The 12769-nt window shown below is 37.9% G+C and overlaps 1 protein-coding gene across 1 annotated transcript; it reads left to right on the top strand.

Moving 5' to 3' along the window:
* The first annotated feature begins 11331 nt into the window (after nt 1-11331).
* On the top strand, nt 11332-12189 carry LOC135561978 (P2Y purinoceptor 4-like). The gene has a single exon (XM_065004512.1). The coding sequence runs from the start codon at nt 11332-11334 to the stop codon at nt 12187-12189; it is 858 nt and encodes a 285-aa protein (XP_064860584.1).
* Nucleotides 12190-12769: the final 580 nt, after the last annotated feature.

Raw genomic sequence — 12769 nt, forward strand, 5'->3', positions numbered from 1 at the left:
GAGTGGTATACTGTAAACACCTGTATAGAGTGGTATACTGAAGGACACCTTTATAGAGTGGTATACTGAAGGACACCTTTATAGAGTGGTATACTGTAGGACACCTTTATAGAGTGGTATACTGTAGGACACCTTTATGGAGTGGTATACTGTAGGACAACTTTATAGAGTGGTATACTGTAGGACACCTTTATAGAGTGTTATACTGTAGGACACCGTTATAGAGTGGTATACTGTAGGACACCTTTATAGAGTGGTATACTGTAAACACCTTTATAGAGTGGTATACTGTAAACACCTTTATAGAGTGGTACACTGTAAACACCTTTATAGAGTGGTATACTGTAAACACCTTTATAGAGTGGTATACTGTAGGACACCTTTATAGAGTGGTATACTGTAGGACACCTTTATAGAGTGGTATACTGTAGGACACCTTTATAGAGTGGTATACTGTAAACACCTTTATAGAGTGGTATACTGTAAACACCTTTATAGATTGGTATACTGTAGGACACCTTTATAGAGTGGTATACTGTAAACACCTTTATAGTTGTATACTGTAGGACACCTTTATAGAGTGGTATACTGTAAACACCTTTATAGAGTGGTATACTGTAAACACCTTTATAGAGTGGTATACTGAAGGACACCTTTATAGAGTGGTATACTGTAGGACACCTTTATAGAGTGGTATACTGTAGGACACCTTTATAGAGTGGTATACTGTAAACACCTTTATAGAGTGGTATACTGTAAACACCTTTATAGAGTGGTGTACTGTAGGACACCTTTATAGAGTGGTATACTGTAAAGACCTTTATAGAGTGGTATACTGTAGGACAACTTTATAGAGTGGTATACTGAAGGACACCTTTATAGAGTGGTATACTGTAGGACACCTTTATAGTTGTATATTGTAAACACCTTTATAGAGTGGTATACTGAAGGACACCTTTATAGAGTGGTATACTGTAAAGACCTTTATAGAGTGGTATACTGAAGGACACCTTTATAGAGTGGTATACTGTAGGACACCTTTATAGAGTGGTATACTGTAAAGACCTTTATAGAGTGGTATACTGTAGGACACCTTTATAGAGTGGTATACTGTAAACACCTTTATAGAGTGGTATACTGTAAACACCTTTATAGAGTGGTATACTGTAAACACCTTTATAGAGTGGTATACTGTAGGACAACTTTATAGAGTGGTATACTGTAGGACACCTTTATAGAGTGGTATACTGTAAACACCTTAATAGAGTGGTATACTGTAAACACCTTTATAGAGTGGTATACTGAAGGACACCTTTATAGAGTGGTATACTGTAAAGACCTTTATAGACTGGTATACTGTAGGACACCTTTATACTTGTATATTGTAAACACCTTTATAGAGTGGTATACTGAAGGACACCTTTATAGAGTGGTATACTGTAGGACACCTTAATAGAGTGGTATACTGTAAACACCTTTATAGAGGGGTATACTGTAAACACCTGTATAGAGTGGTATACTGAAGGACACCTTTATAGAGTGGTATACTGAAGGACACCTTTATAGAGTGGTATACTGTAAACACCTTTATAGAGTGGTATACTGAAGGACACCTTTATAGAGTGGTATACTGTAGGACACCTTTATAGAGTGGTATACTGTAAACACCGTTATAGAGTGGTATACTGAAGAACACCTTTATAGAGTGGTATACTGTAAACACCTTTATAGAGTGGTATACTGTAAACACCTTTATAGAGTGGTATACTGTAAACACCGTTATAGAGTGGTATACTGAAGAACACCTTTATAGAGTGGTATACTGTAAACACCTTTATAGAGTGGTATACTGTAAACACCTTTATAGAGTGGTATACTGTAAACACCTTTATAGAGTGGTATACTGTAAACACCTTTATAGAGTGGTATACTGTAGGACACCTTAATAGAGTGGTATACTGTAAACACCTTTATAGAGGGGTATACTGTAAACACCTGTATAGAGTGGTATACTGAAGGACACCTTTATAGAGTGGTATACTGAAGGACACCTTTATAGAGTGGTATACTGTAAACACCTTTATAGAGTGGTATACTGAAGGACACCTTTATAGAGTGGTATACTGTAGGACACCTTTATAGAGTGGTATACTGTAAACACCGTTATAGAGTGGTATACTGAAGAACACCTTTATAGAGTGGTATACTGTAAACACCTTTATAGAGTGGTATACTGAAACACCTTTATAGAGTGGTATACTGTAAACACCTTTATAGAGTGGTATACTGTAAACACCTTTATAGAGTGGTATACTGTAAACACCTTTATAGAGTGGTATACTGTAAGACACCGTTATAGAGTGGTATACTGTAAACACCTTTATAGAGTGATATACTGTAGGACACCTTTATAGAGTGGTATACTGTAAACACCTTAATAGAGTGGTATACTGTAAACACCTTTATAGAGTGGTATACTGAAGGACACCTTTATAGAGTGGTATACTGTAAAGACCTTTATAGAGTGGTATACTGTAGGACACCTTTATAGTTGTATATTGTAAACACCTTTATAGAGTGGTATACTGAAGGACACCTTTATAGAGTGGTATACTGTAGGACACCTTAATAGAGTGGTATACTGTAAACACCTTTATAGAGTGGTATACTGTAAACACCTGTATAGAGTGGTATACTGAAGGACACCTTTATAGAGTGGTATACTGAAGGACACCTTTATAGAGTGGTATACTGTAGGACACCTTTATAGAGTGGTATACTGTAAACACCGTTATAGAGTGGTATACTGAAGAACACCTTTATAGAGTGGTATACTGTAAACACCTTTATAGAGTGGTATACTGTAAACACCTTTATAGAGTGGTATACTGTAAACACCTTTATAGAGTGGTATACTGTAAACACCTTTATAGAGTGGTATACTGTAAACACCTTTATAGAGTGGTATACTGTAAACACCTTTATAGATTGGTATACTGTAGGACACCTTTATAGAGTGGTATACTGTAAACACCTTTATAGTTGTATACTGTAGGACACCTTTATAGAGTGGTATACTGTAAACACCTTTATAGAGTGGTATACTGTAAACACCTTTATAGAGTGGTATACTGTAGGACACCGTTATAGAGTGGTATACTGTAGGACACCGTTATAGAGTGATATACTGAAGGACACCTTTATAGAGTGGTATACTGTAGGACACCTTTACAGAGTGGTATACTGTAAACACCTTTATAGAGTGGTATACTGTAAACACCTTTATAGAGTGGTACACTGTAAACACCTTTATAGAGTGGTATACTGTAAACACCTTTATAGAGTGGTATACTGTAGGACACCTTTATAGAGTGGTATACTGTAGGACACCTTTATAGAGTGGTATACTGTAGGACACCTTTATAGAGTGGTATACTGTAAACACCTTTATAGAGTGGTATACTGTAAACACCTTTATAGATTGGTATACTGTAGGACACCTTTATAGAGTGGTATACTGTAAACACCTTTATAGTTGTATACTGTAGGACACCTTTATAGAGTGGTATACTGTAAACACCTTTATAGAGTGGTATACTGTAAACACCTTTATAGAGTGGTATACTGAAGGACACCTTTATAGAGTGGTATACTGTAGGACACCTTTATAGAGTGGTATACTGTAGGACACCTTTATAGAGTGGTATACTGTAAACACCTTTATAGAGTGGTATACTGTAAACACCTTTATAGAGTGGTATACTGTAGGACACCTTTATAGAGTGGTATACTGTAAAGACCTTTATAGAGTGGTATACTGTAGGACACCTTTATAGAGTGGTATACTGAAGGACACCTTTATAGAGTGGTATACTGTAGGACACCTTTATAGTTGTATATTGTAAACACCTTTATAGAGTGGTATACTGAAGGACACCTTTATAGAGTGGTATACTGTAAAGACCTTTATAGAGTGGTATACTGAAGGACACCTTTATAGAGTGGTATACTGTAGGACACCTTTATAGAGTGGTATACTGTAAAGACCTTTATAGAGTGGTATACTGTAGGACACCTTTATAGAGTGGTATACTGTAAACACCTTTATAGAGTGGTATACTGTAAACACCTTTATAGAGTGGTATACTGTAAACACCTTTATAGAGTGGTATACTGTAGGACAACTTTATAGAGTGGTATACTGTAGGACACCTTTATAGAGTGGTATACTGTAAACACCTTTATAGAGTGGTATACTGTAAACACCTTTATAGAGTGGTATACTGAAGGACACCTTTATAGAGTGGTATACTGTAAAGACCTTTATAGAGTGGTATACTGTAGGACACCTTTATAGTTGTATATTGTAAACACCTTTATAGAGTGGTATACTGAAGGACACCTTTATAGAGTGGTATACTGTAGGACACCTTAATAGAGTGGTATACTGTAAACACCTTTATAGAGTGGTATACTGTAAACACCTGTATAGAGTGGTATACTGAAGGACACCTTTATAGAGTGGTATACTGAAGGACACCTTTATAGAGTGGTATACTGTAAACACCTTTATAGAGTGGTATACTGAAGGACACCTTTATAGAGTGGTATACTGTAGGACACCTTTATAGAGTGGTATACTGTAAACACCGTTATAGAGTGGTATACTGAAGAACACCTTTATAGAGTGGTATACTGTAAACACCTTTATAGAGTGGTATACTGTAAACACCTTTATAGAGTGGTATACTGTAAACACCTTTATAGAGTGGTATACTGTAAACACCTTTATAGAGTGGTATACTGTAAACACCTTTATAGAGTGGTATACTGTAGGACACCGTTATAGAGTGGTATACTGTAAACACCTTTATAGAGTGATATACTGAAGGACACCTTTATAGAGTGGTATACTGTAGGACACCTTTACAGAGTGGTATACTGTAAACACCTTTATAGAGTGGTATACTGTAAACACCTTTATAGAGTGGTACACTGTAAACACCTTTATAGAGTGGTATACTGTAAACACCTTTATAGAGTGGTATACTGTAAACACCTTTATAGAGTGGTATACTGTAAACACCTTTATAGTTGTATACTGTAGGACACCTTTATAGAGTGGTATACTGTAGGACACCTTTATAGAGTGGTATACTGTAGGACACCTTTATAGAGTGGTATACTGTAAACACCTTTATAGAGTGGTATACTGTAAACACCTTTATAGTTGTATACTGTAGGACACCTTTATAGAGTGGTATACTGTAAACACCTTTATAGTTGTATACTGTAGGACACCTTTATAGAGTGGTATACTGTAAACACCTTTATAGAGTGGTATACTGTAGGACACCTTTATAGAGTGGTATACTGTAAACACCTTTATAGAGTGGTATACTGAAGGACACCTTTATAGAGTGGTATACTGTAGGACACCTTTATAGAGTGGTATACTGTAAACACCTTTATAGAGTGGTATACTGTAAACACCTTTATAGAGTGGTATACTGTAAACACCTTTATAGAGTGGTATACTGAAGGACACCTTTATAGAGTGGTATACTGTAGGACACCTTTATAGAGTGGTATACTGTAGGACACCTTTATAGAGTGGTATACTGTAAACACCTTTATAGAGTGGTATACTGTAAACACCTTTATAGAGTGGTATACTGTAGGACACCTTTATAGAGTGGTATACTGTAAACACCTTTATAGAGTGGTATACTGTAGGACACCTTTATAGAGTGGTATACTGAAGGACACCTTTATAGAGTGGTATACTGTAGGACACCTTTATAGAGTGGTATACTGTAAACACCTTTATAGAGTGGTATACTGAAGGACACCTTTATAGAGTGGTATACTGTAAAGACCTTTATAGAGTGGTATACTGAAGGACACCGTTATAGAGTGGTATACTGAAGGACACCTTTATAGAGTGGTATACTGTAAACACCGTTATAGAGTGGTATACTGAAGGACCCCTTTATAGAGTGGTATACTGTAGGACACCTTTACAGAGTGGTATACTGTAGGACACCTTTATAGAGTGGTATACTGTAAACACCTTTATAGAGTGGTATACTGTAGGACACCTTTATAGAGTGGTATACTGTAGGACACCTTTATAGAGTGGTATACTGTAGGACACCTTTATAGAGTGGTATACTGTAGGACACCTTTATAGAGTGGTATACTGTAAACACCTTTATAGAGTGGTATACTGTAAACACCTTTATAGAGTGGTATACTGTAAGGACACCTTTATAGAGTGGTATACTGTAGGACACCTTTATAGAGTGGTATACTGTAGGACACCTTTATAGAGTGGTATACTGAAGGACACCTTTATAGAGTGGTATACTGTAGGACACCTTTATAGAGTGGTATACTGTAAACACCTTTATAGAGTGGTATACTGTAGGACACCTTTATAGAGTGGTATACTGTAGGACACCTTTATAGAGTGGTATACTGTAGGACACCTTTATAGAGTGGTATACTGTAGGACACCTTTATAGAGTGGTATACTGTAAACACCTTTATAGAGTGGTATACTGAAGGACACCTTTATAGAGTGGTATACTGTAGGACACCTTTATAGAGTGGTATACTGTAGGACACCTTTATAGAGTGGTATACTGTAAACACCTTTATAGAGTGGTATACTGTAGGACACCTTTATAGAGTGGTATACTGTAAACACCTTTATAGAGTGGTATACTGTAGGACACCTTTATAGAGTGGTATACTGTAGGACACCTTTATAGAGTGGTATACTGTAAACACCTTTATAGAGTGGTATACTGTAAACACCTTTATAGAGTGGTATACTGTAAACACCTTTATAGAGTGGTATACTGTAAACACCTTTATAGAGTGGTATACTGTAAACACCTTTATAGAGTGGTATACTGTAGGACACCTTTATAGAGTGGTATACTGTAAACACCTTTATAGAGTGGTATACTGAAGAGTGGTATACTGTAAACACCTTTATAGAGTGGTATACTGTAGGACACCTTTATAGAGTGGTATACTGTAGGACACCTTTATAGAGTGGTATACTGTAAGACACCTTTATAGAGTGGTATACTGTAAACACCTTTATAGAGTGGTATACTGTAGGACACCTTTATAGAGTGGTATACTGTAAAGACCTTTATAGAGTGGTATACTGAAGGACACCGTTATAAAGTGGTATACTGAAGGACACCTTTATAGAGTGGTATACTGTAGGACACCTTTATAGAGTGGTAAACTGTAGGACACCTTTATAGAGTGGTATACTGTAGGACACCTTTACAGAGTGGTATACTGTAGGACACCTTTATAGAGTGGTGTACTGTAAACACCTTTATAGTTGTATACTGTAGGACACCTTTATAGAGTGGTATACTGTAAACACCTTTATAGAGTGGTATACTGTAAACACCTTTATAGAGTGGTGTACTGTAGGACACCTTAATAGAGTGGTATACTGTAGGACACCTTTATAGAGTGGTGTACTGTAAACACCTTTATAGAGTGGTATACTGTAAACACCTTTATAGAGTGGTGTACTGTAGGACACCTTTATAGAGTGGTATACTGTAAAGACCTTTATAGAGTGGTATACTGTAAACACCTTTATAGAGTGGTATACTGTAAACACCTTTATAGAGTGGTATACTGGAGGACACCTTTATAGAGTGGTATACTGTAAACACCTTTATAGAGTGGTATACTGTAAAGACCTTTATAGAGTGGTATACTGTAAACACCTTTATAGAGTGGTATACTGTAAACACCTTTATAGAGTGGTATACTGGAGGACACCTTTATAGAGTGGTATACTGTAAACACCTTTATAGAGTGGTATACTATAAACACCTTTATAGAGTGGTATACTGTAGGACACCTTTATAGAGTGGTATACTGTAGGACACCTTTATAGAGTGGTATACTGTAAACACCTTTATAGAGTGGTATACTGTAAACACCTTTATAGAGTGGTATACTGGAGGACACCTTTATAGAGTGGTATACTGTAAACACCTTTATAGAGTGGTATACTGTAAAGACCTTTATAGAGTGGTATACTGTAGGACACCTTTATAGAGTGGTATACTGAAGGACACCTTTATAGAGTGGTATACTGTAGGACACCTTTATAGAGTGGTATACTGTAGGACACCTTTATAGAGTGGTATACTGTAGGACACCTTTATAGAGTGGTATACTGTAAACACCTGTATAGAGTGGTATACTGTAAACACCTTTATAGTTGTATACTGTAGGACACCTTTATAGAGTGGTATACTGTAAACACCTTTATAGAGTGGTATACTGTAGGACACCTTTATAGAGTGGTATACTGTAAACACCTTTATAGAGTGGTATACTGTAAACACCTTTATAGTTGTATACTGTAGGACACCTTTATAGAGTGGTATACTGAAGGACACCTTTATAGAGTGGTATACTGGAGGACACCTTTATAGAGTGGTATACTGTAGGACACCTTTATAGAGTGGTATACTGTAAAGACCTTTATAGAGTGGTATACTGAAGGACACCGTTATAGAGTGGTATACTGAAGGACACCTTTATAGAGTGGTATACTGTAAACACCGTTATAGAGTGGTATACTGAAGGACACCTTTATAGAGTGGTATACTGTAAACACCTTTATAGAGTGGTATACTGTAGGACACCTTTATAGAGTGGTATACTGTAGGACACCTTTATAGAGTGGTATACTGTAGGACACCTTTATAGAGTGGTATACTGTAGGACACCTTTATAGAGTGGTATACTGTAAACACCTTTATAGAGTGGTATACTGAAGGACCCCTTTATCGAGTGGTATACTGTAGGACACCTTTATAGAGTGGTATACTGTAGGACACCTTTATAGAGTGTTATACTGAAGGACCCCTTTATAGAGTGGTATACTGTAGGACACCTTTACAGAGTGGTATACTGTAAACACCTTTATAGAGTGGTATACTGTAGGACACCTTTATAGAGTGGTATACTGTAGGACACCTTTATAGAGTGGTATACTGTAGGACACCTTTATAGAGTGGTATACTGTAGGACACCTTTATAGAGTGGTATACTGTAAACACCTTTATAGAGTGGTATACTGAAACACCTTTATAGAGTGGTATACTGTAGGACACCTTTATAGAGTGGTATACTGTAAACACCTTTATAGAGTGGTATACTGAAGGACACCTTTATAGAGTGGTATACTGTAGGACACCTTTATAGAGTGGTATACTGTAAACACCTTTATAGAGTGGTATACTGTAGGACACCTTTATAGAGTGGTATACTGTAGGACACCTTTATAGAGTGGTATACTGTAGGACACCTTTATAGAGTGGTATACTGTAAACACCTTTATAGAGTGGTATACTGTAGGACACCTTTACAGAGTGGTATATTGTAAACACCTTTATAGAGTGGTATACTGTAAACACCTTTATAGAGTGGTATACTGTAGGACACCTTTATAGAGTGGTATACTGTAAACACCTTTATAGAGTGGTATACTGAAGGACACCTTTATAGAGTGGTATACTGTAGGACACCTTTATAGAGTGGTATACTGTAAACACCTTTATAGTTGTATACTGTAGGACACCTTTATAGAGTGGTATACTGTAAACACCTTTATAGAGTGGTATACTGTAGGACACCTTTATAGAGTGGTATACTGTAAACACCTTTATAGAGTGGTATACTGTAAACACCTTTATAGTTGTATACTGTAGGACACCTTTATAGAGTGGTATACTGAAGGACACCTTTATAGAGTGGTATACTGGAGGACACCTTTATAGAGTGGTATACTGTAGGACACCTTTATAGAGTGGTATACTGTAGGACACCTTTATAGAGTGGTATACTGTAGGACACCTTTATAGAGTGGTATACTGTAGGACACCTTTATAGAGTGGTATACTGAAGGACACCTTTATAGAGTGGTATACTGTAAACACCTTTATAGAGTGGTATACTGTAGGACACCTTTATAGAGTGGTATACTGTAAACACCTTTATAGAGTGGTATACTGTAAACACCTTTATATAGTGGTATACTGTTGGACACCTTTATAGAATGGTGTACTGTAAACACCTGTATAGAGTGGTATACTGTAAACACCTTTATAGAGTGGTTTACTGCCTCTCCGAGGCACATTTGATTGGACAGAGATGACCTTCTGACGTCCGTCACCAATCGTCCGTTCCAAATGACACCCTCTTCCCTACATGGGTCATAGTCAAAATAAGTTCACTATTTAGGGATTAGGGTGTCATTGGTGACGCAGACAAAACTTCCGTCTCGGAAGTTAAGGGATGGAAATCAAGCAACAATTTAGAATAATCTGGTTCCTGGTCATTACCTGGCTGTGTTGACTTCCCCTCTGATGTTATGTTAATGGACAGAGTTAGATGCTGTGTGTGTGTGTGTGTGTGTGTGTGTGTGTGTGTGTGTGTGTGTGTGTGTGTGTGTGTGTGTGTGTGTGTGTGTGTGTGTGTGTGTGTGTGTGTGTGTGTGTGTGTGTGTGTGTGAGTGATATACAAAGGTAAGGTAGGGAAGCACGAAGTGAGCAGAGTACTATACAGGCTTCTTCAGCTCCTGAGACAGACACTACACCTGTAAACTCCCAGAGGAAGAGAGGGACGGAGCACTACTCTGAGACAGACACTACACCTGTAAACTCCCAGAGGAAGAGAGGAACGGAGCACTACTCTGAGACAGACACTACACCTGTAAATTCCCAGAGGAAGAGAGGGACGGAGCACTACTCTGAGACAGACACTACACCTGTAAACTCCCAGAGGAAGAGAGAGGAACGGAGCACTACTCTGAGACAGGTAGGACCCCATGGTAACTTTTGATTTGAGTTTTGATTCAACTGGAATTGGAAATAAATATGGAGCAAAAAAATATTGATAGGTATGAGATGTCAAAGTTGGCGTTGACTTTTTAAAGATGCTATAAGCTTCATATTGTTGACTGAAATATTATATTTTAAAGCTAAATAGGAAATGAAAGGTGACGTGAAGGTAATGTAATAAGGCAATGTCTTCCTCTGGTTGGTTACGTAACATTTGTGACGTATGTCATTTTGAATCACAATGCAAAGGATTCTCTGACATTAATTCTTTCTTACCATTTTTATCTGTCATCACACGAACCCTGGAACTCCCAAAAGATCACAGAACATCTCTGTCATTCCGTGGGTTCTATTCTAGTTCTATTGTCATTCTAGTTCTATTGTCATTCTAGTTCTATTGTCATTCTAGTTCTATTGGACTGAAGAAAAGATGAACACGTCTGTGGTGAACGACTCCTCTCCCTCCTCTACCCTGGACAACCTAAACCACTACATGGCCCAGACCAAATATCTCTTCACCATCGCCTACCTACTCAACCTCATCATGGGTCTCCCCACCAATGTCTACGTCCTGTGGCTGATAGTGACCGGAGCTGTAGGGACGATGGCTTCAGAGTTCTTCTCTCTCAATCTGACCGTGTCTGAGATCATCTACTGTCTATTCAATGTCTTGACTTTGCTGGACTACTATCTGTTGAATGGCTTGTTCCTGCCTGCCAGGGCTTTCTCTATGGGTTTACTTACTGTCAGTCGTCCTCTGTTCCAGTGCTGTATCTGTGTGGAGCGCTACCTGGCGGTGGTCCACCCTGTAACCTTCCTGAAGTACAAACCCCTGAGATACAGGGTGGGGTTTTGTGGTGTTGTCTGGCTGGTGGTTCTTGGGTTCTGTGTTGTTGCGTTGTTCATGTCTTTCTCAACCACCTTCTATTACTTTTACATGGCTCAGTATCTGGTTGTGTTTTCCATTGAGTTGTTCTGCTGCCTGGCTGTTCTCAGAGCTCTGAGACGTCCCGGGCCGGGGAAGGAGAGAGAGGGGGAAGGGATGAGCAACATGAAGAGAAAGGCTTTCTGGATCATTCTGGTAATTCTGGTGTCTGTGGTCGTGAGTGTTCTTCCTGTCATGGTCACTGTGTCTTTCCAAGGGTACCTGAACTTCAACGACTTCTACTTTGCTCTCTCCATCTCTTTCTCCCTCATAATCATATCTGGGTTTGTTCAGCCCCTCCTCTACCTCCACAGAGCTGGGAAACTGGCCTGTATCAGGGGACCTGAGAATAGCTCCCCTTAACAAAAGCATTTCTACCTGAAAATAGCTCTAAATGTCAATAAAGCTAAATGACCAAATCTCCCTCTAGTGGCCTTATGGGTGTAATGTTATTACTCGTTTTCATAATTTAATCATTCATAATCATAAGATAAAAAATTTAAAATAAAGGGGAACCTGAGAATAGCTCCTCTTAACATGAAAATGTTCTACCTGAAAATAACTCTAAATGTCAATAATTCTGCATATCTTTAGTAGTAAATTATTACAATTCCACAAGATACATGTATATTTATCGTCCCTGCCATTACAGTTGGAACATTTTGTCACTTTCCCAGAATCCCAAGGTTTTCCAGATATCCCAGTTGGAAGATTCCCAGAATCAGAAGGGAATGAGCATGAAAACCTGATAATTTTGGGGAAATCAATTTCCTTTTGAACCCTACCTGAAACAATTGTTTATTTTATTGTATTATTACAGTGGGACATCAGTGCTAGGTCATCTCATGCATTATCACAAGGACACTGAAACTATCCCTAACATGTTGCATGTAGCTCACATGGTCTTTGATCAGAAAGCACGATGATACAATGCCGACTACTA

This window comes from Oncorhynchus nerka, linkage group LG18, assembly GCF_034236695.1.
Source record: "Oncorhynchus nerka isolate Pitt River linkage group LG18, Oner_Uvic_2.0, whole genome shotgun sequence".
In the NCBI taxonomy this organism is placed as follows: domain Eukaryota; kingdom Metazoa; phylum Chordata; class Actinopteri; order Salmoniformes; family Salmonidae; genus Oncorhynchus; species Oncorhynchus nerka.

Coding starts and splice junctions, on each gene's coding strand:
- LOC135561978 (XM_065004512.1), top strand. CDS start 11,332: ATGAACACGTCTGTGGTGAACGACTCCTCTCCCTCCTCTACCCTGGAC.